Source organism: Pseudozyma hubeiensis (genome assembly GCF_000403515.1).
Source record: "Pseudozyma hubeiensis SY62 DNA, scaffold: PHS22, whole genome shotgun sequence".
NCBI classification, from domain to species: domain Eukaryota; kingdom Fungi; phylum Basidiomycota; class Ustilaginomycetes; order Ustilaginales; family Ustilaginaceae; genus Pseudozyma; species Pseudozyma hubeiensis.
Genome location: NW_012133804.1, coordinates 70,656 through 97,470, shown reverse-complemented (window position 1 = coordinate 97,470; position 26,815 = coordinate 70,656). Strand labels below are relative to the sequence as shown.

At 56.0% G+C, this 26,815-nt stretch overlaps 16 protein-coding genes and 1 non-coding gene across 17 annotated transcripts; 10 read left to right on the top strand and 7 right to left on the bottom strand.

The window, feature by feature from the left end:
• Positions 1–428: 428 nt before the first annotated feature.
• On the bottom strand, positions 429–2,576 carry PHSY_002170 (hypothetical protein; the record flags this gene model as incomplete). Its single annotated transcript, XM_012332794.1, has 1 exon — positions 429–2,576. The coding sequence occupies one exon, from the start codon at positions 2,574–2,576 to the stop codon at positions 429–431; it is 2,148 nt and encodes a 715-aa protein (XP_012188184.1).
• Positions 2,577–2,769: 193 nt separating this feature from the next.
• Positions 2,770–2,982, top strand: PHSY_002169 (phosphoenolpyruvate carboxykinase; the record flags this gene model as incomplete). The annotated part of the gene is made up of 1 exon (XM_012332793.1): positions 2,770–2,982. One exon carries the CDS (start codon positions 2,770–2,772, stop codon positions 2,980–2,982), a length of 213 nt encoding a protein of 70 aa, XP_012188183.1.
• Positions 2,983–3,811: 829 nt separating this feature from the next.
• Positions 3,812–4,138, top strand: PHSY_002168 (hypothetical protein; the record flags this gene model as incomplete). Its single annotated transcript, XM_012332792.1, has 1 exon — positions 3,812–4,138. The coding sequence occupies one exon, from the start codon at positions 3,812–3,814 to the stop codon at positions 4,136–4,138; it is 327 nt and encodes a 108-aa protein (XP_012188182.1).
• Positions 4,139–4,275: 137 nt separating this feature from the next.
• PHSY_007595 lies at positions 4,276–4,378 on the top strand. Its single transcript has one exon. It is a non-coding gene; the product is annotated as a tRNA-Gly (tRNA).
• Positions 4,298–5,845, top strand: PHSY_002167 (hypothetical protein; the record flags this gene model as incomplete). Its single annotated transcript, XM_012332791.1, has 1 exon — positions 4,298–5,845. One exon carries the CDS (start codon positions 4,298–4,300, stop codon positions 5,843–5,845), a length of 1,548 nt encoding a protein of 515 aa, XP_012188181.1.
• Positions 5,846–6,152: 307 nt separating this feature from the next.
• PHSY_002166 (hypothetical protein) lies at positions 6,153–6,827 on the bottom strand (the record flags this gene model as incomplete). The annotated part of the gene is made up of 2 exons (XM_012332790.1): positions 6,153–6,661; positions 6,758–6,827. The coding sequence occupies 2 exons, from the start codon at positions 6,825–6,827 to the stop codon at positions 6,153–6,155; spliced, it is 579 nt and encodes a 192-aa protein (XP_012188180.1).
• A 79-nt stretch (positions 6,828–6,906) lies between these two features.
• PHSY_002165 (vacuolar membrane protein) lies at positions 6,907–7,296 on the top strand (the record flags this gene model as incomplete). The annotated part of the gene is made up of 1 exon (XM_012332789.1): positions 6,907–7,296. The coding sequence occupies one exon, from the start codon at positions 6,907–6,909 to the stop codon at positions 7,294–7,296; it is 390 nt and encodes a 129-aa protein (XP_012188179.1).
• A 325-nt stretch (positions 7,297–7,621) lies between these two features.
• Positions 7,622–8,482, top strand: PHSY_002164 (glycoside hydrolase; the record flags this gene model as incomplete). The annotated part of the gene is made up of 2 exons (XM_012332788.1): positions 7,622–7,808; positions 8,382–8,482. 2 exons carry the CDS (start codon positions 7,622–7,624, stop codon positions 8,480–8,482), a joined length of 288 nt encoding a protein of 95 aa, XP_012188178.1.
• Positions 8,483–8,616: 134 nt separating this feature from the next.
• On the top strand, positions 8,617–10,899 carry PHSY_002163 (hypothetical protein; the record flags this gene model as incomplete). The annotated part of the gene is made up of 1 exon (XM_012332787.1): positions 8,617–10,899. One exon carries the CDS (start codon positions 8,617–8,619, stop codon positions 10,897–10,899), a length of 2,283 nt encoding a protein of 760 aa, XP_012188177.1.
• A 226-nt stretch (positions 10,900–11,125) lies between these two features.
• On the bottom strand, positions 11,126–15,374 carry PHSY_002162 (hypothetical protein; the record flags this gene model as incomplete). Its single annotated transcript, XM_012332786.1, has 3 exons — positions 11,126–11,852; positions 12,739–14,777; positions 15,015–15,374. 3 exons carry the CDS (start codon positions 15,372–15,374, stop codon positions 11,126–11,128), a joined length of 3,126 nt encoding a protein of 1,041 aa, XP_012188176.1.
• A 424-nt stretch (positions 15,375–15,798) lies between these two features.
• On the top strand, positions 15,799–16,353 carry PHSY_002161 (hypothetical protein; the record flags this gene model as incomplete). Its single annotated transcript, XM_012332785.1, has 1 exon — positions 15,799–16,353. The coding sequence occupies one exon, from the start codon at positions 15,799–15,801 to the stop codon at positions 16,351–16,353; it is 555 nt and encodes a 184-aa protein (XP_012188175.1).
• Positions 16,354–16,936: 583 nt separating this feature from the next.
• Positions 16,937–17,560, bottom strand: PHSY_002160 (hypothetical protein; the record flags this gene model as incomplete). Its single annotated transcript, XM_012332784.1, has 1 exon — positions 16,937–17,560. One exon carries the CDS (start codon positions 17,558–17,560, stop codon positions 16,937–16,939), a length of 624 nt encoding a protein of 207 aa, XP_012188174.1.
• Positions 17,561–17,774: 214 nt separating this feature from the next.
• Positions 17,775–18,668, bottom strand: PHSY_002159 (hypothetical protein; the record flags this gene model as incomplete). Its single annotated transcript, XM_012332783.1, has 2 exons — positions 17,775–17,864; positions 18,414–18,668. 2 exons carry the CDS (start codon positions 18,666–18,668, stop codon positions 17,775–17,777), a joined length of 345 nt encoding a protein of 114 aa, XP_012188173.1.
• Positions 18,669–19,999: 1,331 nt separating this feature from the next.
• On the top strand, positions 20,000–21,409 carry PHSY_002158 (hypothetical protein; the record flags this gene model as incomplete). Its single annotated transcript, XM_012332782.1, has 1 exon — positions 20,000–21,409. The coding sequence occupies one exon, from the start codon at positions 20,000–20,002 to the stop codon at positions 21,407–21,409; it is 1,410 nt and encodes a 469-aa protein (XP_012188172.1).
• Positions 21,410–21,618: 209 nt separating this feature from the next.
• PHSY_002157 (hypothetical protein) lies at positions 21,619–22,002 on the bottom strand (the record flags this gene model as incomplete). The annotated part of the gene is made up of 1 exon (XM_012332781.1): positions 21,619–22,002. The coding sequence occupies one exon, from the start codon at positions 22,000–22,002 to the stop codon at positions 21,619–21,621; it is 384 nt and encodes a 127-aa protein (XP_012188171.1).
• Positions 22,003–22,627: 625 nt separating this feature from the next.
• On the bottom strand, positions 22,628–24,704 carry PHSY_002156 (mitochondrial processing peptidase; the record flags this gene model as incomplete). The annotated part of the gene is made up of 2 exons (XM_012332780.1): positions 22,628–22,792; positions 24,426–24,704. 2 exons carry the CDS (start codon positions 24,702–24,704, stop codon positions 22,628–22,630), a joined length of 444 nt encoding a protein of 147 aa, XP_012188170.1.
• A 482-nt stretch (positions 24,705–25,186) lies between these two features.
• Positions 25,187–26,698, top strand: PHSY_002155 (hypothetical protein; the record flags this gene model as incomplete). The annotated part of the gene is made up of 1 exon (XM_012332779.1): positions 25,187–26,698. One exon carries the CDS (start codon positions 25,187–25,189, stop codon positions 26,696–26,698), a length of 1,512 nt encoding a protein of 503 aa, XP_012188169.1.
• Positions 26,699–26,815: the final 117 nt, after the last annotated feature.

Here is a 26,815-nt window from a genome sequence, read left to right as displayed (position 1 = left end):
TCGACGTACATAACACTCGTTTAATAGAAGCACCGGAGCCGCACATACAATGGACAATTTTGCATTCGCATTGCCGCAGAGTGAGATCGATGGAATGATGTGAGTCTAGCCGAGGTTGGGGAAGGGCGGTGAAGGGCCGATTCCGGTTGTAGACATGTTTCCGACCTCACTGAGCACGATGACTCCGAAGCGAGCCTCAATACTATCTCACACAGGCTCGAATGTCGGTCCGGTCAACACCGACGAAGCACACGTTTCACAGAGCATAACAGGCTTTAGCAGATCAACGATTACCCATGAAAGAAGAACTGTGACGAAAGAAACTCTGAATGATGAGATGTAGGAAGCGTCCGGAGACGAAAGAGATCTTTCGTCCTTTTAATTGTACACGTCGCGTGTAATGTCGTTTTGGGAGGCGAGGGTCCCGTTCAGGCAGCCCTTCGCATACTTGCTTCGGCGGCAGAAGACGTCGCGAGCTGCAAGCTGTCGAGACGATTGCTGAGCGCTTTGTTCTCCAGATGATCGCGACGACCTCGAGCGGGCGTGTAGACTCCTGAACCTGCCCCGACAGTAGCTGCAGTGGATCCGCCGCTGGTAGATCTTGCTCCGGGAGCCGAGCCGATGCGAGGGCTCGCAGCTGCACTGGTACTGACCGATCTGGCCATGCTCGCTCCACCGAGCTGCTGCATGATCGACGGCTGGGACGAAAAAGTCTCGTATCCACTGCCCATCTCCGCAGCGTGGAGATAGCCAGGGCTGTGCTGGTGTGCGTGTGCCTGCGGATGAAAGAGACCGTGCTGTTGTTCATCGCGTTCAGCGGCGTGACGAACAACTTCTTGCAAGTCCATGACCTCGCCCTTGTTCTCATTCAGAATATCGGCGTACGAGAAGAACGAGAGCCTTCGCTTGTCCGCCGACGGCGAGGGCGATCCAGAGGCAAGGGATTGGAACAACGACTCGCCGGTATTGAAACCAAGTCCATTGGTGCTTGTGGGCAGCCCGAGGGTGCCGGGAGCGGCGGCTCGATTGGCGCCAGCAGCGCCCATTCCTGGATGCTGCTGGGGCTGACGGATGACTGAACCAGCGGCGCCTCGGCTCTTATCCACGGTTGGACTGTTGGTGCCAGAGGCAGCAGGTGGTGCGGGTGATCGAGGCACGTAGGGGCTTGCTGCCTGCTCAGCATCGTGAGCAGCGAGCACGTCGGCAATCGTGTCGAGGCTGTGGTCGAGCGTGGCAACTTCGGTACCCGAAATGATGGCTCCGTCGATGCTGACACTCGATGTAGCAGGGCGGCCTGCATCGGCGCCGGTTGTAAGCGAAGGGATGGCCATGGCCGAAAGGTTGGGCGAGCTGGAGCGGAACGGGTTGGGCAGCGGGAGCGATGGGAAAGCGGTGGCTGTAGGCATAGGAGAGCTGCCAGCTGCGAGCGTCGGAAGCGGAGAGGTGGCTTGCGCGTGCGAGACTGCCGCAACCAGCGAGACGGGCGGCAGACCAGGCCCAGGCGAGGCGGATGTTCGCGACCTGACTGGACTGCCGCTTTCGCCGAGGTCGAGCAACCTAGCCGCCTGGGGAGATCGCGAGCGCATCGAGTGGCCGGCACTGTCGACATCCGAGCCAGGGCGGCGAGAGGCTGGTGCTGCTGCTGCGCGTCGTGGCGTGACGTTGGGGTCTTCGTGGACTGAGCCTCGTGGTGCAAGCTTCTCTGCGATCTGCGCTGCCATAGTGCCGGGAGGAGCCGCATCAAGAGGACCCGAAGCCGAAAGCGGAGGCGAAGGAGAAGACGCCAGGCCAAACGAAGGCGAGCTTGCACCGCTGTGGGCCGAAAGCGCAGCCGAGCTCAAAGCGAGCGGCGGAGCTGGATTTTGTGGAGCGACGACTTCAATCTCGGCGTCATCCTCGATGATGGCTTCGACGGCGTCATCAAGCACGCTCGGGATTGCGACGTCCATGGCCTCTTGCTTCGTCATGATGTGGCTAGCGTCGCGGTGCTCAATGTCTCGTTCGAAGATGCTGGGGCTGCGAGGAGTGTGAGGAGTATGCGAAGCGTGCAAATCGGCATGCTGCCAGGGAACGGCATGTGCCGACGCGAGACCCGGCGGCGAGGTGCCAGCAGAGCCAATGGGAGAAGCAGCGCCGTGTTGTCGCACTCGGACGGGTGAGCGGAAGCCGCTGCTGTTTGCAGATGGATGCGAGGGCACAGCTTCGGAAGGGCCGAAGCGATGGGGCTGATGCTGGTGCTGATGGAGGCTGTGCGTCAGGTGAGCAGGGTGTACACCAGCATGCGACATTGGGTTCGCACGCTCCGACGCTGGCGAGCCCAGCAGAGACGAAGGGGAAGCCGCCGAACGGAGGCTGATGGGAGCTGCGGGAGTACGTGGCGGCGAAGTGGGACGCGGGGATACAGGTACGGAGCCTGATGCCGCTGTGAGCGCTGCCGGTGTCGAGGAAGGAGTTGAATCAGCAGCGGGCGGATGCGGGAAGAGACGCGAGACGGTAGAGGCTTCAATAGGATCGTCTGGCAGCCCGTTGGCGGCAGGGAGCGCGCCCATGGCCGCAGCAGCTGTAACGGCGTCCATCTTTGCGCCAGGCGAGTGCGCACCAAAGGGCTGGCGAGAGCCTGCGATCGACGAAGCGGACGGTGCTAGCTGTGTATTGTCCGAGCCTGCCGAGATAGGCTGAGCTGCTGCGGATGGTATCTTGTCCACGATGATGGGCTGTATGTGGGCAGCTGATGCCGTCATATCTGTCAAAAAGAGATATCAAGGGTGAATGCAGCGCTTCAGAGGTAGGATTGGATGGAACGCAGTGGATGGTCCATTGGCCTCAGATCGAAGTGACTCTGTGACCGAAGCTCGTTGGCTGTATGCGGCGCCGTGGATTGGAGGACGATATGGAGAACGGCGGACACGGAATGTGAATGTAGTGTTCGATGAAGTGGATGCAAGCCACCGTGAAGGCTCGGTGAAGCGACGAAACTTTTGATACGTTGCGCTCTGATGCTCTGTCCGGAGATTTTCTCTTCAGACGCCTTTGCGATGAGGTTTTGCAAAGTACAGACAAGGTTGTGAGGGAAAGAGCACAGAGACGCAGGGTGGAAAGGAGGGTGCGAGTTTAGGGGTGGGAAAAGGATTGCGATGGCAAAGGAAGTGGGGGGGCAAGAGGGTGTTGACGGAAAGAGGATGGTGAGACGTGGACGGGATTGACGAGAGAGTGTGGTGTGTGTATGATTTGCAAGGCGGTTCGTGCTGGTGGCAGCGAGCTTGTGCAACACAGTGAGTGTGTGGCCAGAGTGTCTCAGAAGGCGCGTCACAGAGGCTCAATGCAGTGCGGCGCGGAGCAAAAGAGCTTTAATTTTTCAGGTTGCTGCGCTGTTTCCGTGTGCTGTCATGTCAACTCGGCGAAGAGCTTCGGTGCAAGTGCATCTAAGCGTTTGTCGCTCTGCAGCTCCACACGGCATGACGCTCTTCGTCGCCTTGGCCTTTCCTTTCCTCGCTGGTTTCAGTGTGCGCCGCATTTCATTTTCCGCAACGAGATTCTTTGACCCTTATTTTCCCGCTCCTTTTCCCCATTCCCAATTTTTCTCGGGTCAGCAGTGTCACTTTCTGACGACACCTGAGGATCTTTGTTGAGGAGTGTGAAAGGGACCTTGTCGTCGAGAGAAACAGCAACGTATTCTGATTGCCGATGCAAGACGGTCTACTGTGTACCATGCCTTGCGCATTACATTCGCTGTCATGTGTGTCGGACATCCACACCGCTCAAGAGGCTGTGCTGTCGGACAGTGGGACAGAGGAGCACGAGCACGGACGGCATGATCGTCCTGCTGGCCCCTGAGCGTCAGCCTGTGTACCAGCAACTGGAGGCTGCCAAGCCGATCGACGGCAAATCGGCGCATGGCTTGCAGAGGCGCGAAGGAGGGGTGGAATATGCACCTAGCCGAGCTTTTTACCATGATGCTGCACACGGCATCCATGCTAGCAAACAATCTCGGCAACGGAACCACAGCTGCATGACACTCTCACACGATGTCTGCCGCTCGGGGGTCCCGCACGATCGAAGCATTGCAAGCCCTTCTTGCCTCCCTTTCGATATCAGATTGCACAGAATACCGAAGGTTCGATCGATTGCCGCACATTGACGCCGGTCATCGAATCTGAACGCTTGTCAACGAAGCACAGCCCGAGCATTTCCGGGGTGGTCCCTCAGCTGCACGAGTAAGCTAGCAATCATACATGTATCTATATATACGCAAATGAGGGTGGGTTTTTCGTACAAGCATTGATAGTGTAGGGGTATCATGAGTCGTTGCCACTCATCGTCTGTTCCTAGGCGTGACTACCGATTCGACTCGACCGGGGTTCGAGTCCCCGTCAATGCATTTTTTTGGCCTTTTGAGGGTGACTGGACCCTTGCTCGGCGAATTTGGGCATCCTTTTTTGCGATGCAGCCGCTTGGATCTTCTTGTACCTCCATTGTCATTTCCATCACCATCCGTCAATCTACCTCGAAAGACCGCACGTATGTCTCCATAGCATACATCGACCAGCTCCTTCACGAGCACTCGTCTGTCAACATGACGTCCAAGCAAAAAGGCAAGCAGGCTCAGCCGAGCACTGGCACCCACACCGTTGGTCCTTCTTCATCAACCAGCCCCAAATCCAACCCAACATGGACGGCGCCCAAGACCCTCACTCATCCCGAACACCATCATACGCTCAACCACCTCAACCAGGTTGCATCCTACTATGCTGTCCTCTCTACATCCTCGTCTAGCGTCGCTCCGATCGATACAGCATCGCGATTGCAGGCGGAGATGGTGAGGTCGGCCAAGACATTATCTCGCAAAGCGGTGATTCGAATGGACACTGGGTTGAAGAGGGACTTCTGCATAAAGTGCGACACGGTGTTGGTACAAGGGTTGACGGCGAGTGTGAGAAGTAGGGTTAGCGGCCCACACGATCATGTTATAAAAGCGAGGTGCAAGGTTTGCGGGACGGTGACGAGGCGGCCCGCGCCGGATCTGGTGCCGAGGCTGTTGACTGACGATCCGGGTGGAAAGGAGAAGGGAGATGATGGTGATGCAAATGTCACGGAAGAGAAAAGCGAATGCAAGATTCCATCCGAAAGAGAAGCAGGGGAGGAGGTGCGGAGACAAGAGAAGCGCAAGGTCCCTCAGAGGCAGCGAAGAAGAACGGCTTCCATCAAGCGGCATATCCTGCGCCACACCGACTCTGACGCTATCGATCCATCTGATCCGCAGAATGCTTCTCAAGGGTTCTCAATGGTCCCCTCTGCAACCTCAGTCTCTGCGATGTCAACCACAGACAAAGACTCGTCTGCCGGAAGACCTTCTAGGCGACAAATAGCGGAAAAGCGCAAGGCTCGTATCGCCAACCGAGCTACATCCGCCTCTGCTGCTGCTCCTGCTGTCAACGAGCCACGTGAACGCAAAAAGCACGCACGAATGGAGCCCCTCTACGTCCTTAGGGACTCGCCGTTACCGACACTCGCCGCTCTTGAAGACACCCCGCCACGACGTCCGACAGAAGATCTGCTACGCCACGGCACCGCTCCTTCACGACGACAAAAGCTTCCGCGAGCACCCCGTCCTCAACTTCCGCACTTCAACGACCGTCTACACGGTTCGCACTGGGACGACCCGCTCACACGGCTTTCTTCCCTCCTTGCCGATTCTGCATCCAAATCGCCCATCGACACATCTTCCACAGACGATCACGCGTCACAAGCACTCCACTTCTGGCAATCAGCCGCTCACTCGAGAGGCGACCATCTCCTCGTCACTGGTGTCGGCAAGAATGGGGCTCTTGGTCCCACCGTCCCCTGAATCGGTTCAACAATATACCCGAGAAATGCATTCCATTCCAAACGATGATGATGTCGGAGAACTGCGTGCGAGGCGGGGGAGACTGTATTGCCCAAGCTATATACTCTTGTGTGCGATGTGTAGCAGAGAGAGAGAGAATGAGAGCGAGAAGAATAGATTAGATGAGAAAGAAACATGACGGTGGGGGATCCTACGGGGACAAAGAGAGACAGTGGAGACAAGAGAGGGTCGGACCGATTAAGAGTCCGGCGGTGAACGGAAGGCGACCGAGCGTTGACTTCCGCTCCATTGCGGAAGCTTTCGCCGATTACATGACGATGCACTTGCTAGGTTGTGGCTCGGGACCACCCTCGGTTGTACCCTTATCCGTTTCACCCAACATAGACTCGAAAGCCTTTGCGACATTCGCATTGTGCCTCGCACTGACCTCGATCCAAGCGGCCTTCAACTGCGCCGCCAGCTGCTTTCCCTCTGCTTCGCTGACCTGCCTCTGCACGTGCAGATCGCTCTTCTGCCCGACGATGACGCAGGGTACCGATTCGGTTCCGGTATAGTTGAGGATCTTGTCGTAGACGGTCTGCACCATGTCGAAGCTGTTGCGCGATGCGATGCTGTAGACGAGCATGTAGCCGTGGATGCCGATGGCGTGTTTCGAGTTGAGGATCGAGTATTCGTCCTGGCCTGCGGTGTCGATGATGTCGCAGTCGTATTCTTGACCTTTGTGTGTGATGGTTTTCTGGAAGATGTTTTCGATGGTTGGGTAGTAGGAGTCGACAAAGGCGTCCTCGACGTATCGTACGATCAGGGACGATTTGCCTGTGGGTGGAAGAGGAAGTCAAAGCAGCGATCGATCGGTAAGCAAGAGGATCAATAGGGCTGATGCTCTACCGGCGGATGAGGAGATCAACTTACCGACTGATCGTGAGCCGAGGACGGCAATCTTTCTCTTCTTGCGAAGAGTGGAGCTTCCTGGAGCTGACATGATGTGAGTGCGAAAAGCCGTGTGCTGCAAGTGGTGGTGCTGGTGGGTCTCGGGGAAGCAGCCGTTAAGAAGCGGTGTGATGGCAGGTCGGACGCGCCGGTATCAAACCCGGTCGAGACTTCGAGTGTTGCAAGTGCTACAACACGATGACAACGATGATGATAGCGTCGCTGGCGAAAGTTGCGACACGATATCAGCTCTGCTTTATATCGATGTCGAGTGCAAAGTGACTGCGGTGACGGGAGCGCAAACGAGACGATTGATGTTGTCGGTCGGGATGGTTCAAGCAAGCGAGCAAGCCGCCGTGCCACTTTGGGATGAGGGGCCGAGCAGCAGCAGAGAGTGTGTCGAGGAGCGTGTCCTGTGGTCGGTCCGTTGGCCGACTCGCCTACGCCCTCGCATAGGTTTCGCCTTTTGGCACCGTGTTCGGACTTGGATCATCTTGGTCCAACTCCCGTCAAAAAATTGATAATATTTGATAAAATCGTTTCTCTGGCTCGAGGTGGAGCGAGGTGAGGAGAGTTCATGCGGTCAAAAGGGGCAAGGCATCTGGTGGAGTTCATTGGAGAGAAAAATAGAATGGCACGAGAGCGCGGTGCAAGACCGGGTTTGGAAATATTTGCCGTTCGCTCAGACTGCTCCAAGAGCTCCAGAGCGCGACTCTGCGCCACGGATCAACTGTGCATTTCCAATCTGGTCCTACGATTGTGATTCGGTGCGCTTCTACTAAGCCCAGGTCATGGTCGCATACTGTGTCGGCATATCACGGCTTGCACGGGTCGTGTGCAGCTAGCATGAGTGGCTGTAAAACGGAGCGCTCCATCGGGACACACGCGTCTGTGGTCGGGATCGAAAGGAGCATTGCAACCGCTCCTGGGCACGGCGACTGCTCTGCACACCAGATCGAGTCGCACGACCAGCGCCACCATGGGGTCGGGGGCGAGAATGAAGGGACGACGGCATCTGTGCAGTATGCACAAGGTACGTGGATCGCCAAGTGAAAGCCGCCTGGGACTCAGTTAGAGATGGCGTCCTTGCATGCATGCATCCGCATAGGATCCCGCACTCCACAGCTCTGAGGCCGACACGTCCCCAGCCACGACTATATCGGGTCTGCCGTGTCATTTTCAATCAGAAGGCAGGGACACAAGCTCTTGGGCGCCCTCGGCTTGTGCTTGGAGGCGGAGACAGCACTTGTGAACGTCACGAGCCGAACCGCATCCCGGTTCGGTGGCGCCAGGACAACTGTCCCAGCGCTTGAGAGGATGCCAACTTGCTTGCTTATTCCATTGTCTGCGCGGGACTGTCCCTTGAGCGACTCAATTTACTTTCGCTCAATGACGAGCACTGAACCGCTATCTCTTATCGAAGCTTAGCGTCATCGTCGATTGCCGTATGACCGCACAATCCAATGTAATGGAATGATCCCATCGCAGACCCTTGATGGCTGGCTGAGACAGGGATGGAATTCGGGACAGGCGCTTTAGCGCGCGTCGTCACAGGCCGAGCTTTGCTCCCGCGTGGCTTTCTGTGACATCCATTTTGCTGCTTCAGATCTCTCTCTCTCGACGACTCGGACGACACCGCGCACATACCTGGTATCGCTTTTGTCCCGATTCATCGCTGTTGGACTTAAGATAGCGACGTTCGAGTGAGTGAAAGAAGTTGAGATCGGATCTCGGCGACCTTGTGATGGCCGCGATGCAAGTCAGGTTGGACCCTGAAGCTGTCTTTTTAGCGGAACGTCGGATTTTTGGATTTGTCGCGGTGTCAAAACGGCAACGCACGGATGCTTCGTCCACTTGGGGGCGGACGGACCTTCCGATCAATCGCATCGCCCCGACAGCCTGGTCATTGCGCTCACATACCATCAGGCCTCAAGCGTATCAGAGACGATCTCCGGCAGACTGGTCTCGACATGTCGATCGAGCAGAAAGACGCACCTTCGGGCTCAGCATCGGCTTCAAAACCCTCAACTCGCGACCCAGCGGTCAAATCTCATCTGCCGGGCGGCAAGCATCGACATCGGCGACTCCAACAGCAATGTCTCGAGCCCTCAGCGCCAAATTTCTCACGCTCGCGACCGCAAGTATGGCTCGAACTGCTTGGCATCACTGAAGATCACATACAAGCGCATATCTTGTCCTTGTCAGCCAGCAAACTTCGACCTGCCGAGCACTCTTCTTCTGGGACCAAGTCTGACCTGGTCACAGAGTCGAAGTCATCCTCAATACCAGTCGACAAGGATGGATGGCAGGTCGCTGATGACGATCTCTTACAAGGCGACGCAGGTCACGGACGGAGCACCACGAGCAGTGGTCGGAACGGTAGCTCCGAGGAAGGTGGCGATGAGTGGAAGGTGGTCAAGTCGAAGAGGTCGAAGAGGCGCAAAGATGTCGGATCGGAATCAGCAGCATCTGAGAAGCATTCACCCAACTTGGGCAGACAGAGAGAAGGTGATGATGTAAGCGCGTCTGGCGAGTCGTCCCCGTCTTCGCAGATGGGCATGTCGCCGAACCCAGACACCGACAGCGCGCCACAGAAGGGCCAAGACTCGAATGGGGACCAGACCGAGTCTCAAGATTCCTCACGACAATACCCCAATTTGTCCAGCAGAGACGTGGAGCAAGTGGCCAAAGACGTCGAGCGAAGCTTCATCGGTCCAGCATTCACGTCTTTCTTCCCACTCAACCGTCACGATGATGCAGTCGACGCCCCCTCGGCCACACCACAGCTCAAGACACTTCGTCGAAAACAACTCTCCCACCTCATACTCGCAACCCTCTCCCGCCATCCATCTCTTTCCTACTTCCAAGGCTACCACGACATCCTCACCGTCCTGCTCCTCACTCTGTCACCCGACGCTCCGTCCACCACCCACCTCTTCCCCTCCCTGCGCACGCAATCCATCCTTGAACTCTGCGCAGAACGCATCAGCCTCTTCCTCATCCGAGACAGCATGACCCGCGATCTGCTGCCGATAATGGGTCAGCTCAAGCTGCTCTCCAACCTCGTCCGTTGTGCCGACCCGCAGTTTGCGCAGCTGGTGGATCGCGCGTCTCCGCTGCCGTTCTTCGCGCTGCCGTGGCTCTTGACGCTGTTGACGCACGATGCGGGGGATGTGGCGGTGATGCAGCGCGTGATGGAGTTCGTGTTGGCGTATGGACCGGTGTCGGCGATTTATCTCTGTGCGAGTGTGGTGGTGAAGGGGAAGAAGGGGGAGGTGGAGGGGATGGGGGAGGAGGTGCTGGAGGATCCGGCTATGTTGCATGCTGTGTTGGGGAGGTTGCCGACGATAGTGGCTGACGAGGAGGCAGAGGTGCAGCGAGTGGATCTGAAGGGAGACAGGAAAGAAGCGTCGGAGAAGCGAACCGACGAAGGGAAAACGAGCGGATCACCTGATTCAACAGCCATCTATACGGATCCGGACGTAGAGCTTCCGAGTCTTGCATCGGATCGTGCGCTGGCAGCGGGTAGCGATGGAGCTGCAACGACTGGAGAAAAGAAGCCGATCAAGCAAGGGATTCCGATATCGACGTTGCTGCAAGGTGCGGTGCAATTAATGGAGAAGTATCCCCTGTCATCGGATGCATGCCAAGCGCATGCTATCATGGGTCCGAAGAGCGTCCTCTTCACCTGGTCGGAAACATTCGACCCTCGCACCACGTCAACAACACCGAACGACACAGACAGCAGCCCTGCTGGCGATGTCGATTGGCAACGCGCCACGGATCTCGCCATATCCGCTCTCACCGGCCCCACCGAGGATATCGTGCAAGATCCGCACCCGTCCCCCTCCGTCGAAGACGATCTCCCGGTATCTGACGAGAAACACCACAATGTCGACGAGAAGCGCCGTCGCTGGCATCTGACCAAGAGCACAAAAGCGGCCCATCCGGCGACGCAGATGCTCGCCGTCGTCGGCATTTCCGGCCTGCTCGTCGCTGCGCTCTTCAGCGCAGGTGCCGGGCAGAGTCAGACGAGGATCGGGACGGAGGAGACCAAGCGCGTGTTGACGTTGATCGTGTCCCTGCTGAGTGGGTGGGGGAGGGTGGTGGGTGGGTCTGCTTAGTGCAATTCAAGCATGATCGGGGACAGGCAAGTGCGAATGTGTGTGACAGGGAGTGCCGCGTGTGACTGGCGGTGATCGAGGTGTGTGTTTTCAAGTCTCGAGAGTGAGACGTTGTCGACGGTGTCTGCTGGCTGTTCAAGACGGCCTCTCGTCACTCAGATGGCGATCACGCTTTGCACGAACAACATCGTCCTACATGCAACCAGTCTACCATTGTTCACAACCCCTACAAAGCCAAGTAATCCTTGATCTCTGCCTCGCTCAACTTCCTAAACACGGGAATCGCATCTCCGACATCCCCGTTACCCAGCTTCTTCGTAAACCCATCGCTGATGACACCGATCTCGATGGTCTTTTCGGTCATCTGACCTTCGAAGCCCTCCTTTAGCGTCAGCAGGGCAGTGTGGATGGCGTCCTCCTGCGAGATGTCGTTGTTGTATCTCTTCTCGAGGAAGGTTTTGGCGTTCTGCATGTTTTTCCCGATAGCAGAGGCTTTCCACATGAAGTAGCTTCCGCTGGGGTCGACTTGGTAGAGGCTGGGGCCTCTTGCGGAGTCGTAGCCTGCGACGAGGAGGGATACGCCGAAGGGTCGTACACCACCGCGTTGCGTGGCTTGCTGCATCAGGGTGGCGATCTCCTGCACGAGGACGCGGGTGGGTGGGTACTCGCCGAACGTCTTCCAGTACGTCTGGGCGGATTTCCGCGCGGCAGAGACGAGAACGCGGAAGTCAGGTCCCATACCGGAGTACACCATGCCGATGTTGGGACAGACGATCGAGATTCGTTCGAGTGCAGAATCGTCTACGAGCGGAGACGGTGCTCGCTTTTCGGTGGCGATGACGATGGCGTTGGGTGATTTGATGCCGAGCGAAGTGGCTCCTTGTGAGACGGCGGCGAGGGCATGTTCGATTTGAACTAGCTTGCCGGAGGGCGAGAATGTTGTTAGCGAGAAGCTGTGGAGGAGGAGCAACGAAAGAGAGATGAGGAAAGACGGTAAGTGGCGGCGCTCTCACACGGAGTATACGGTTGAAAGCTGTGACTTACGAGTATGCTCCTTCACCTGCACCTGCCGACATGTTTGCGAGCGTTCTATGGTTTGATGTTGTTTGCTACCTGCTGCTGATAGATCGGAGTCGCTTAGCGGCTGGTCGGTCTTGACTCGTTGGGTTGCTATGTCACGAGATATCGCTGCGATGACGCTGTGCTTGTGTTGGCTGTGTTAGCGCTTTGAAGATGATGTTAGAGGAACAGCGAGATAGAACGACGATGAAGAGAGTGGTTGTGGACAACGAACAGCAACACCCTGAGGACGGATTGCGAGTGCGCAGCTGCTGCCTGTTCTTTTGCGAGGTGGTCAACGCGTCCACACTGAAATTAACACACAGAAATTGCAGACACTTTTGGGAACTTGAACCCTGTAGCACTGCTGCTGCCGTGTACTGCGCCGCTCTCGATCACCTTTCCTCCACTTTCCTCTGCAGCCGCGCCCTAACGCCGCGACAAAATTGTTCACAATATGAAGCCTAACATCGTCTCGAAAATCCAAACCTTCATCATGCTCGATGCCACCACAACTCTGCTCAACGTGCCACACTGAAAGCCATGACATGAATGGTACAAGTACAATTGCCATGGGCTGTAAAGCTGAACGTGATGCAAGCGATGACAAGCGAGAATGGATCGAATGGAGTAGGTATGTTCTACGTCCGTCGCATGATGACATTCTTACTCGCCGACCTGTTGGGATGCCTACGTTTCTGACGACCAAACCTGGCCTCGTCCGAAAGCCCCTCGACGCCCTTACCCTCTTCTGCACCTGCGCCCTTACTGAGTCCGTACCCGAAAGTCTCGTCTCCGTCCTTCGATTTCCTCCCACCGCCTTTACCTCCTTTCCTATCGTCATCGTCTCGCCTCGACGCCGACGAAGGTGTCCAGGTGAAAGATCTTGCGCCAGCAGCAGATTCTCCGTCCATAAAGTCCGACGCACGAGGACGACGTGCTCCCGCCGAACCTCTGGACGTCGACTTGAGTCTATCCTCGAAGCTCTGCTTCTTGTTTCCTCTACCACCCGCTCCTCCCTCCTCATCATCGTCGTCGACCAATCGGGCGCCAGAAGCACGTCCATTACGACGCGAGCCGCGCTCGACCGCCTGGTTGAGGTTCTTGGGTCGTTTGCCAGATGCATCTCGCGCGCGTGGATCGTATTGACCCAGATCGCCTTCGTCAGACGAATCGCCCGAATCACCTGCTCCCAGTTCATCTTCTGATGCGGAGGAGGAAGACCCTTCCATATCGGGATCGACCGATTCGCGATCGCTCTCGTTCTCCTCGTCCTCCACAGCGGTGAGTTTCCTCGGTCCGTCTCGTGTCTGTTTGAGCGCCGTGGATGGGTTGAGCATGGCGAACTCTCGCGAACCAGTGTCGATCTGGAAGGCGGGATCTTGGAAGAGTTGGGAGAAACGCGAGTCGGACAACAGGTTGGCTGGTGCGGTGGATTTGTCTTTGCTCGTCGTCGCTGCGTCTTCCTCTGCAGGCTCGCCTTCTGTGGTAGCAGCCGAGGCAGCGGCCTCAGCTTTTGCATCGCGCTTGGCTTGCTTCTTGGCCGCAAGCTCTGCTTGTCGCGCGACTTTCTCGGCGAGCTCCTTGTTGACGCGAACACCAGCATCCATTTTGGGATTCTTGATCGCGCGGATACGACTCTCGGCCTGTTTTTCCAGCTTGGCCTTGATCGCACGCTCGCGTGCATCCGCGTAGGCTGTTGGGTTGTTGAGCAGGCGTGCACGCTCGTACAGCGCAAGAGCGATAAAGTATCCGTGCATGTAGGGTCGCAGCAGTTGGGTGCCGACGAGATGAGACATGCCCAAACGCTCCAATTCGGCGCGATCGACGAACTTGAAGTCCTCGTACACGCCCTTGCCTGCTCCGGCACCGGTTGAATCGACACCATCCATCTCGTCGGTGAGCGTATCGATGTACGAACACCAGCGTGGCGCCGGTCCGAGCGCAGGGACGTACCATGCTGCCATCTGCGTTCCTTCGACCGCTGCCATGAGCAGACCTGTGCCGGGATAGTGCGCAACGTCGTTGATGTCGGTAGCTGCGGATGGAGGCGTGACAGAGACGAGGTTGTCTCCCGAGTCCTTGTCCCAGATCTTGATGACTTTGGCATCGGCACTGAGTACTTTGCCTTCAGCCTCCGATCGTGTGCGGGGTCCGACACCGCCCGTGGTGGCTGCAGCCTTGTCGCCTGGCCACATGAGCTTCTTAATGGGTAGACCGAAACCTTGGTCTTTGGTCTGGTAAGGTCGATCCATTCGAAGGTCGTAGAGCAGTGCATGTCCGGTGTTGGTGCCCACTGCAAGGTTGAGGCCGTCTTCAGCACTGGCTAGTGCTGTGACGGATAGGGAGGAGAGTGCCTCCTTGGTAGCGGTAGAATCGTCCGCTTCACCAACCACGCCGGGCAGATTGCGACGTGCCACGATCAAAGCAGCATCAAGGACTGTTTTTGTTGCCACGCTCAAGACACCTGCTCTCTTGCGCATGCGTGGATCCCACATCTCGACAACGCCGGTGCCCTCTGCACCGAAGCAAAGCAGGCCATGTGCTGGGTTGACATCGATGGCGTTGCATCCTGTTGGCTCGCCCAGGTCGCCACCCCCAAGCACGAATGGCGCCAAGAATCGACCCTGATCCAAATTGAGTCGATACACTTCACGGCCGGCAGCTGCTACGATTGCGTCGGCGGAAGGAAAGTGGTAGCCGAGAGCACGGCCAAATTTAGGGATGCGGACACGGGCATGTGCGCCACCTTGTGCTTGCAATTGGACGGTTCGATCGGTTTGGAGATGAAGTGACTTTGTCCAGTCATCGGAGAGCATCTATTGGAGACAAGGTCAAGGGAAGATTGCGAGTCAGTATCGCTCGTCACTTGTCGAGCTCGCGGGATTGGTAGAGGTCGCGTGAATCAGATTGCTTGTCTCAGCGTCGAGGATGCTTCGGGGCGAGCCCCAAAGACAGCTCTGCAGCTAATGTAGATAAGGTTGAATTTTATGTTGTGATCATCACTTGGGAGATGTGGACGGCTTCGCATGTTTTGAATGAGGACGAAAACTTACCAGAAAGTCGACGTTCTCTGCATCGGTATGTCGTTCGAACTTGAGACTGAGTTGTTCGCAGTCCCACACTCGGATCTGAGGCTTGTATGTTCCGGTGGCCACGATCGACTGGCCATCTCGTGTTGCTGTGAGACGGTTGCTTGCTTCGGGGAATTCAAAGTCCTGAATGAGCTCGATGCGGGAGAGGATCTCTTCGTCCTTGAGGGCGGTTTTGCGCTTCTTGCGCTTGTTCGATGAACCGGATTTGCGCAACAGGTCCGGAAGGGATGAAGAATTGAAAGAAGTGCCTGCTGCACCCGAGGTGGCGGCACCGCCACCAGAGACGGTGTAAACGCGAGCCGGCTCCACTGCAGCGGGCATGGTCGAGTACGAGTGTCTATGAAAGGAGCAAAGAGCTGGATGCTGAGCGGCTGAGGTGCCACAAGCTCCTCAAAGTCTGCAACGAGCAGAAGATGGCCTCGTGTGCGGTTGAGCGATCCGAGACGGGGTATATAGGGGCGAGTAGTGGAATGCTGCGGTGATTGATGGTGATAGGGTCGATAGTCGCAAGGGTCGCAGCTTTGTGCGAACTTAGCTGCAACCTTCGAAATTCCGCTCACCGAGAAAAAAAGTTTGGAAGCCTTTCGAGAAAAAGTCCAAAAAAATCAACTGCAACGCGCCATCTCGAGTTCCGAGTTCCGCCGTTTGGACTTTTGCAACGCTTTCTTCCCGAGCAGCTGAATGCGAGCTCACCTCATCAATCGACCTGATACCATCGAGCACAACTGTCGTCACTTACTCAACCATGTCGAAAAAGGGAGGACAGGCAGCCGTAGCTGCAGCAGCATCCTTTGTCAAACTACTCGTGCCCGCTGGGAAAGCGTCAGCACAACCACCCGTCGGTCCCGCCCTCGGTGCCAAAGGTGTCAAAGCGATGGACTTTGCCAAAGAATTCAACGCCAAGACAGCACATCTCGAAGTGGGCATTCCTACACCCGCCATCGTCAAGATCAACCCGGATCGCACATTCTCTTTTGAGATCAAGAGTGAGTATCATCCTAGTCACATCCATTCAGCGATTCGTAACATTGAAATGCTGATTCGCTCCATCGCTATCGACTCTCGACTCTCGACTTTGTACAACACAGCACCACCAACATCATTACTTCTGAAGCGAGCAGCAGGGATCGAAACTGGTGCTGGTAAATCAGGCTCTCAAGTAGCAGGTACGATCACGATGAAACACATTTACGAGATTGCAAAGATCAAGATGCAAGACGTCAAAGGTGTAGGAGAGGAACAGATGTGCAAAGTCATCGCTGGAAGCGCACGCAGTATGGGGCTTCGCATCGTTCGCTGATATCCTTGAGCTGGCAGTGCACTTCTCCTTCGTTTGTCCCTCATTTGTATTTGTAGTCTTATCATGTCAAAAGAAGCCTTTCTCGCATTGGTCGACCGCGGGCATTGGGGCGAAGAACATTCCGCGGATTGAGTTTGGATGGACACGAGAAGCAACCAGAGAATTCCGAAGAGCGTTTGAAGACGTAGCCATCACAATCCTGCGCCGAGGTGGAATCGTTGTCGTCTCCGACCAAGCCATCCCTTTCAGTCGAGGCTAACGACCTGCAGCCGTAGCAAGTGCGGGTCAACGCAACACTGAGATCTCATTTCGACTGACGACCACATCTACGAGATCACGACACGCTCTCTTACAAAAGCGACAAAGCAATTCACAGAACCGAGAGAGCCGACATTTCGGACTCGAAAGATGATTGAAAACGGCAGCTGAATATAGTACACGGATGCTAGGACAATGGAAGCGCTTGGGACTCTGTGAGAAGGTGGAAGTGAGGCGTCCAAGATGGAACCCGAACTCGAGACGTTGCAAGAAACTTGGAATCATGTTTGGAAACGAAGCTGAATGCGATCGAGGGTCGCCTTCCTCACACGGTACCAGAGCCGACGTGCGCAGTGGCCGAAGTGTTGCCAGTCGCCACGTCCTGGACGACCTCGATGTGGCCCTGCTTCTTGTTGCCAGTTGCATCCCGCTTGGACTTGTAGTTCTTGATGGCTGCGTTGATCGCGTCCTCTGCAAGCATGGAGCAGTGGAGCTTGACGGGTGGCAAGCAGAGCTCCTGTGCAATCTCGGTGTTCTTGATCTTAGCAGCCTCTTCAAGCGAGAGTCCCTTGACACGCTCAGTCATGTACGAGGACGAGGCAATGGCGGAGCCGCAGCCAAACGTCTTGAAACGGACGTCTTCGATGATGCCGTCTTCGTTGACCTTGATGGAGAGCTTCATGACATCACCGCAGGCGGGAGCGCCGACCAGACCGATACCGACGTTCTTTTCGGTCTTGAGGAAGGAGCCAACGTTGCGTGGGTTTTCGTAGTGGTCGATGACCTTTTCGTGGTAGCTTCGTCGCTGAACGGCTGCGCCAAAGACGTTGTTGCTAGCGGATCGTGCTGTGGCGACAGCAGCAGGTCGTGCGACAGTAGAGAAGCCGGCGGATCGTGAGGTCGAAGCCACAGCTTGCCTGGCGATAGAAGCGAGCGAGTTTCGCAGCATGATGGAGAATACCAGAATGGAGAGTATTGATCGATATGAGTACGTCGTTCAGGCGAATTGTCTGAATATCGGTCGTGAATGGTAGAGGAAGGGGAAGATGCAGTCGTGATAGATGTCGCCAGTTGATGTCACGCCTCGAGCTGAGATCGGGTCGAGGGCCGATAGAGGGTAAAGCGCTGAGCTATTCTGACTCGCCGCCGCACGCCACTGGGTCTCAGTCACCAACTCGAGGTCCGTGGAAATTTCCTTCTGAATTTGCGGGACACTGACGACAGGCCTCGCTGACGTTGCGATGAGCTTTGATCTGGTTAGGCAGGCCAAAGATCGAAAATTGTGGAAACGTAAGAGAGACTCAGAGCCGTGTTCCGCCGCACGGACGGCATCTGAAGAGCGCGGCTGATTTGGCTTCGGTCGGAAGAAAATTGATTGAGACTGAAGTAGTGAGCCGACATCGTGCACCTCGAGTCAATCAATTTTATTTCAACCGAAGCCAAATCAGCCGCGCTCAGGCTTGAGCATTCCGAAAAGCTCTCGTGCGGTAGAATTGTCACGCGCCTCGCGGATCTGGGAAGACCCGATGCTCTCTCCGAAGCGTGTCATCCGTTCAAGGTGAAAGCACCGCACTGTATGGACGGGGTTGAAAGCCATAGCTCAACAGTGAAGGCAGAGGAGTACAAAGGGCTTCGAGCACCCTGTGTGGAACGTACATCAGTGGGAATATCGACCATGGTAGGTGTCGTCTACACGTTGCTTGAGGCGTCGCTCGGGCCGCGAGGAAGCGAGAAAGCGAGCCTGCGCCCGAGATGCAGAAACTCTTGTCCCTTTGTTGCTCGACCGGCATGAAAGCTGTCACCTTGTGGACCCCTGCGGTCCTTTTCCTCTTCTGTGACTTCACCGCATGGTCGTCTGCATTCCTGCAAAAGGCATAGACTTGCTCATTCGACATTTGTCCATTGCTGTAATCCTCCCGACAACCTTCAGAGGCGTTCCGATGCGGCCAAGCGGATGACAGTCGCAGGCACAGTGGCAGTGGGCGAATTTGAATTTGGATCTTGCTTGACAGCAGCATGTTCGGAGCGGCCAAATAGCCTTTCGTCTCTCCTTGCATTGGCGCCACTTTCAACAGCTCGAGCGAGAGACAACCAGCAATGCATGAGTGTTTCCTCTGCCGAATACTAACCGAAGCTAGCCTGGCATGAACCTCTCCATTGGCATGATATCTGCCCGCACTTTGCGGCTGTGCTAGTGTGCCGCCGGTACTGTGGGCTCAGCTGCACGACGATGCATTCCAAGCTCGACAAGGCCGACGCCGATGTCGCCGCCATCCCCACCAAACTCAATTTCAAATTCAATTTTGGCTTCTCCCTGCCTCGTGCTGGCTTCGAGCAGACAATCGATTGGGAAAGGCCAGCCACGAGATGCCTGGACAACAGTCTTACGCCTGCAGAGGACGACAGCATTTGGTGCAAGCAAGTGGCGCCAGCACCTGTATCATGGTAGCCGCCGTCGACGTCCCTCGGTGTGAGCGCAGCGGAGTTCAGACTCCGACGTTGCCATTGTTTTCGCATGGATGACCATGTGCCTTCTGCTGCCTCTTTTGTTTCCTCCTCGGCAACAAGCTTCCAAGAAAAACGACGAGATCGTCGATCCTTGACAACCTCAAGCGCTCACCTAACGCGCACCGTTGCTCGACTTGGCCGGCACACCTCGGCGTTCAAGCTGCGAGACACACACAGCGACAATGCCACCCTCACTCTTCTCTTTCCCTCTCCCTGAGCCGCCCTATCTTGAGCATCAACCGCTCATGTCCGCTCAGGGTGTTGGTCCTGCTGCGAAATCATGCGTATGACGAATGGTAACCTTGATCTTTGGTGGGAACTTCTCCTCTTCATTCCTGTCTACTCGCCCTCCCCAGACCTTCTCAAGGCACAGACATCAAGCGCAACACGCTGCCACACATGATCGACAGCGCATCCTAAAAGACAGCGCTTGATCGACAGGTCCTGACGCAGCTGGTGCAGCAAAGGTGGCTTGCATGTCTCGTGCCACAACGCCGACAAAGTTCGCTCCGAAGTTTATCTCTTCCGCGAATCTCCTGCACAAAAGTCTTCCCCTTCCTGCTGTCACATCTACACCTCCCTTGGACCCGCATATGTGCCTTTCGGTCCGAACAGCGAGGTTGTCACGGAGGTTTGGGTTGCTGCTCCTGTCTTTTGCAAATACAACGTCAACCGATAGCTAGCCGATACAACCTTGTCGAACGCATACACTGGAGATTGCATGTCAGCTTCTGGAAGCATATAGTCTTCCTCCTGACCACCTTGCTTCTCCCTCGACTACATCTTTGACCTCATTGCACATCCCTCTCTTTCTTGGAGACCCTCTTATACCTCGCCCTCCTCGACCAGATGGGATCTGGTCGTAAATAAAACGAGCACCATGTCGAGCTCGACCTCATACCCCTCAAGCATTCGACGCTTGAACGCCACCATGCTTTGTCTAGCTCTACTGCTGCTTCAGCTTCTTTCCCTCTCCGTCTCGGCGCAGCTCACGCCGATCAGGTCCTCTTCTGCACCACTGTCGGTGCTCGAGCGAGATGCGTTCTCGGACCAGGATTCACCCAACACCGAAGGCGAAGACCACGGACGTGTCACCATCCCCAAAGGCGCCTCCCTCGTCTCTCTTCCCGTCACATCTGCAGCCTCCGTCGCTACCTACTGGACCTCGAACCCTCAAAACTCCACCGCCACCAACGCATACATCATGATGCACGGCAAACTTCGTGACGGTGCCAACTACTGGACCATCCTCAACAACGTCCTTCAATCCGCCATCTCTGCCAAAACACCCAACGCCGTCTCGACTTCGATCATCACAGCGCCGCAGTTCTACTCCACCAAGCTCAACTCTGGTCAGTATTCGAGCAATCAATTGGCCTTTGCGGATGTCAATGTTTGGCAAGCGGGCGAAGCAGCGAACCACCCGACGGGGAGCAACGTGACGAGCTTCGATGCGTTGGATGCGTTGCTGGCCGAATTCAGCGATACTCGAAAGTATCCCAAGATGCAGTTGATCACGTTTGTGGGACACGGTGGTGGTGCGCAGTTGATTTCGAGGTATGCCATGGCGGGAGCGGGTCTTCCTAGTTCGAGCAACATCAAGTTGAGGTACGTCGTGGGTGATCCTTCTTCCAACCCTTACTATACGCTCGATCGACCGCTTCAAGACGCGAGCGTCGCCAACAAATCCACCTGTCCACTGTACAACCGCTGGCGCTACGGTTTCGACCGATTCAACGGCACCTCCTCCTCCGGTCTGCTCACTCCCCAGCAGTACTTCCAACGACTCGCCACGCGTGACGTTCGTTGGGTCGTGGGTTACCAAGACACCCAACCAGACGGTGACAACACCTGCATGGCCAAACTTCAAGGCGGTGCTGCTCGTCGCGATCGAAACCTCAGCTGGTGGAGATACATCAACACGCTCGCCGGAACGAATCAGGACCTGACTGGCTTCCCCGGTGCACTACCCGGGATGGTCTCGTGGGGCAACCTGACAGGAAACACTCTGAACCACAGATTGACTGTGGTCTACGATGCGGATCACAACGCCGAGAAGGTCTACTCGAGTCTGGAGGGCACGTCGGCGTTGTTCGATGATACGAAAAATGTGCAGCTGGGCTGGAGACCCCAGGGCTGGAAGAATGTTACGAGCGTCAACAAGTCCACTTCTGCCAATTCGGGGAGTGGGTCGTCGACGAGTGGGGTGGCGGAGATGGCACGGGTGAACACAGCGATGTTGGTCGTCATCATGTCGCTGCTCATCGTCGGGGCGTCGGTGTTGGTATGATGCAATAGGGACATTAGCTAAAATCGATCGTTTCATGTATACCGATATAGGAGTTGGTGGATGCCACTGGATGGACCACTGCTTCGCTCTCTTTCTTGTTCTTGCTTGCTTGCTTGCTCGTTCTTGCAATCGCACTAGTTTCTCTTCTTCGAGTTGCCAACGGCTGAGCGTGGGTTTAAAGCTGGCTCTTCGACTCAAGCAGAAATTGCTCATCTTTCACCAGCGTCATCTTGGGCCGCTTCCGATCTGAGTCCCTCAGCGTCCTCTTTACACTGTTCTATGGCTATCGGACAAGACCCTCTGGATGAGCATGTCGGAGCTCCGCGCACGATGCAATCTTGAAAGAAAGCCTGGCTGAAGATGGGACCCAATAACTGGCTTAATTGACCGAAGTCAATGGCCAGATTATCTGACCTGCTCGCTGCGTCAATGCAAGGCTTTCCAAAGGAGACTATCGCGATGGCACATGAAATCGGGGATTGAGCAATCACAGATACGCAGCTGCTTACATCACACACAGGGTCAGGCAGCAAGCCGGCGCGAAACTCCAACACGACGATGCCGTCTTTATCGGAAAGATCTACCAGCAGCATCGCTCGTCGTCCCTGCAGGCAACCCACTCCTAGTACCCTTGGCATCCACAGGACCGCTTGGCTTCCTTGCACGAATCCGATCCTGACCTTGCATCGCCCTTTTGTCCGTCTTACGGTACTCTAATACGATCCTGCACAACATGTGGGGCTCCGCTGCATGAGCCAAGGAATCCTTTTGGAGGGGGCAAAAGACAGGTTGACCGGTGCAAATTGATCCGCCTATCAGCGCATTTAGGAATACGTGGAGAACGACCTGCGTTCAAAAGGGTGGCACTAAAAGCTTCGGTTATCCGGCAAGTGCGGTCGGCAGAAAGAAGAAGCCGGAGGCTCGGAGAGCGACTTGGAGTGCGGAGAGTAATGGGGAGATTGCCTTGTCATGAGATGGTTTCCTTTGAGAAGAGTAGATGTGCAGGCGGGATTCCAAAAAATGAGATTGTTTTGGTCTTTGATGACTCGCTCTAGGACCTTGCCAAGGAAGCGGTCCTGTCAGCGAGACAGAACGCAGAATGCGGGGGAGTAAGGAGAGGGAGAGCGAAGAATGAGCGGGGCAGCAATTTCAACCTCCTGCTTACTCCGACCCTGAGACGCTAGTGCTGAGCGGTGTTGCAAAATACGATTCTCTCGCCTATCTTCGAAAAGCAGAACGCCAACAGGTAACGTACTGTGACACAGTGGCGAGATGGCTGGAGGGCGAGTATCGTTCGATTCGGATCGAGTGCGTGCGGGGAAGATGTGGTTTTTCCGAGAACGCGACAGCGGTGCGTTCCTGGTCACTTGTCTTGGCGCGCGACTGCAAAGTTGGCATAGAATGCGTACTGGTCCACCGCTTCCCGCGCTCCTTCCAGCTGTAATACATCGACTGTCTGCTGTCTCTGTCTCGCTCTCGCGACACAAAAGAGGAAAGAAGATATCGATGGGTCAAGACGGTCCATTAAGATAGACAACAAAGATTGCGGGGCGATGAGCCACGAACCGGTACAGCTTGTTCGACCAATGAGAGCACAGCTGCCAAAAGCCCCCGGGCCAGACCGCGCCCATGTGGCTTGGTTCGAGATAGTTCGCTTTTTGTGCACGATTGAAGATTCGCAGAGATTCATGCAAGCCCCGAATCTGCGTCAATAGGATCGGACAAAGAAAGCTTGAGCCTGACACGGATACACGAGGGTGGACTCGGCGACTCGCCAAGAATCTGCCTCCCCCACACAGTTTCCCTTGCTTAGTACATTGTGATTGGCAATGTCACTCTAGTGTGTCACCATGTTGGTCATTGAGGGAATGCCAGAGTGTGAGGCATCTCTTTTTATGGTGTGTTACTGCACCTCGAGTAAGCCTCCACCATGATCAATCTGCCCTGTCGTCATTCCTTCATTCATTCATCTATCCTCAGTGTGAGACTTGTCGCGGGCTTTGTACTATCATCTACGCACTGCGGTGCTTCACCCTCCCCACAATACAATACTGGGAATGAAGCGATCAAGAGAGCGGCGCTTGAATCAAAGCCTTCGGCCCGGGGTTGAGAAACATCTCCGAGCGGCGGTCCATCTGCTAGAAGCAGCAAGGGAGTTTGGTGATGCTGAGCGATGATCATCGAGTTGACCCGCGAGTTCGAGCTGAGAGGACAAACGCTGCGGAAATGATACTGAGGCGCAGGTCTGTTGGTGCCAAGCAATCCGCCACTGGGCTTTCGAGCATTTGCATGCAGTCGAGAGGGCTCGTAAATGGCCAATCAGTCCAGGGCGAGCCACGTCGAAAGTTTTGGTTTCGACCTGAACGCGGCGGCGTGCGGTGGCGCTCGATCCACGAACACCAGCAAGCTTCAACTGCAATTACTACGCGGCTTGGGATCACTCCACTGAACGCAAGAGCTGCTGCAAGGCGGTGCAATGAAGCGCTCTGGAAGAGAATCGGCTTTGAGGCATCTTGTCGCTGGTGTTTCAATTCGAATTCATTCCCGTTGGAGCATCCTCGCCAATGCAGCCTCTGTTCTTGGCGCAGCCAGCCTCGAAAGGCGGAATCGCAGAGGAAATTGCCACGAGTCGAAGAAGGGTGTCTCGGAATTCTGCCACGCGGCAAAAACGAGTGGGGTAAGAAAATCGAATCGTGCCATTGTGACAGGCCAGATGCGTCCATCAGTGCGAGAGGCATGATGTCCCCACCCATCCCAGAGTTCTTGGCACCGACAGCGACGAGGCACACCGCCACTCAAACAATGCGGAAGCCACGAGAGGTTCCAAAGCCTGCAGCCCCTCTTCGTGTGCCTAGTCCAACCTCGTTGCCTCGAAATTCTGCACAATATCTGTCCCGTCAGCCCGTGTCGCCCAGTGTCTTATTGATGCACCACAGCATCTGCCCTCGAAAGCTTTTCTCTCTGGGGAGAGGTGGGCATTACGTCCCAAGGTTGGATGGTAGCTTCCCCACATGACCTTGCTCTCATCGCTGCTCGTGCGGTTGGCGCGCAGCCAGCACCAGGGCGCATCTGAATCCAAGTCGGCGATCGCCTCTTCGGTACTCGATGTTTCTTTGCCGGACTGGGGTAACTCCAAGCGAGCAGCACATGGTGTCCCTTTGTGCAGATGGCCTCTTTCCTTCATCTCGCGTTCGCTCTTACCGGCTCGGACAAGCTTGTCCATACCGTTGAGTGAGGCACCCAATGTCTCGGCGGAGTTTGGATTCAGCGAAGGGGTCTCTTGCATGGTCTCCATCATGATTTGCGCTGCCCTGCGGTGCTATCCTTGTCGCGCGCTACGCTTCAAGGAAAGCCATCGCTATCCCGCCTGGCCCCGCACTTGCGCTTTGATCAGGTCGACTGAAAGTTAGCTGGCGCAAGGGATGGGCGACTGGTGCAGCAATCATGCACCCCACACCTTGGAAACGCGCCGTGTGCCTGAATCGTAGATCGAGTTCGCTGCGCACCGCGACTTTCTTTGCCAAGCTCAAGCTCCAGTACGCCCTGATCATGCATCTGCCAGGCGTCCAACCTCCAACCTGTCACGTATAAGAAGTCGCTGTCTTCTTGTCTCCTTCCCCTCGTTTGGCTTTCCGTCAACTCCCCTCTCACCCCCTCTCCTTCTCAAGAGAGACTCGCTACAGCAGCAAACTTTGCTCTTCCTCGTTTCGGCTCACGCCTTCACACTTCATCTCAATCGGCTCGCTTCCCCCCTTCCCCCTCGCCACTCCAGTCACTATGTCGGCCGCTGAGACGCGAGACCGCTCTGGGTCCCTCCACTCTGAGGAGAAGGAAACCCTCGGCTACCCCATTCAAGCTCAGACCCTGACCAGAGGGTCCACTTCGCAGGATCCCGAAACCAACCAGATCCAAGAGGACATCAACGCCGGCTTCGACGAGGCTGAGGTCAAGCGTGTGCGCCGAAAGGTCGACATGCGCCTGCTGCCCATCCTCGGTGCTCTCTACTCGATCGCATTGATCGACCGAACGAACTTGTCCGCAGCTCGTATCGCTGGTGCCGGTGTCGAACTCAGGCTCACCGCTGGTACCAACTACTCGATCCCTCTGCTCATGTTCTTCGTTCCCTACATCCTCTTGGAGATGCCCTCCAACTTGCTCCTCCGAAAGATCGGTGCCGCCAAGCAGCTGTCGTTCCTCGCTTTCTGCTGGGGTATCGTCATGCTCGGTCAAGGTTTCGTCAAGACGAGGCACCAGTTGACTGCCACTCGTGCCCTCATCGGTGCCTTTGAGGCTGGCTTCTTCCCCGCCTGTGTCTGGCTCATCTCGACATGGTACGTCCGAAGGGAGTCGCAGGTGCGAATGTCTGCCTTCTACCTCATCTCGGTCGGTGTTTCTGGTTTCTCCAACATCCTTGCCTACGGCATGTCGCTCATCAAGGTTTCTGACCGCAAATTCCGAGGCTGGCGATGGATTTTTATCATCGAAGGCTTGCTCACCGTTGTGTTGGCCGTCATCGCCTACTTTGTCATCCTCGACTTCCCCGACAAGGCTGCCGAGAAGGGTTTCCTGACCATCGCTGAGCGCGACATGATCCTGGCTCGTATCCAGCGCGACCGTGGTGACGCCAAGCCCGATGCTCTCACCTGGCGCAAGGCTGCCAAGTACGCCACGGACGTCAAGGTGTGGCTGTACGGACTCATGTTCATGTGCACCACCATGCCTACCTATGGCTTCGCCTACTTTTTGCCTGTCATTCTCAGAGGTCTCGGCTACAGCATCAAGGACTCGTTCCTTCTCGGTGCTGCTCCCTACTGCGTCGCCATGGTTGGTGCTTTCGGCACCGCCGTCATCGCCGATCGCTACTACGTCCGCATGCCCATCCTCATCGGGCAGTGCATCCTCACTATCGCTGGTCTTGGCATGCTGTTTGCCACCAAGCATCGCTCCGTACAGCTCGCCGGGTGCTTCCTCGGTGTCTGGGGAGCCAACGCCAACATTCCCTTCGTGCTCAACTTTTCGCAGAACAACGTCGCCGGTCAGAGTAAGAAGTCGTTCACCTCGGTCATCGTCATCATGTTCGGCGGTATCGGCGGTATCTTTGCCTCGCTCGCCTACAACGAGAAGGATGCTCCTCTGTACCGCAAGGGTCTGTACGCCACCATCGCTTGCCAGGCCTTCAACGTGCTCTGCGGCATCGGCTTCACTGTCTACTTCTACGCCGCCAACAAGAAGATCCGTGCTGGCCGCAAGGTTGTCGACGACCGTCCCGGTTTCACCTACACCATCTAAAGTGGCTGCGACAGCTTACGCTGCACACTGGTTGCTCGATGCTCCTTCTATACCAGAACCACCTCCTAGCAACGTTGCTGTGGTGAATTGCGCTTGTCAAACATGTCCCGTCTGGCG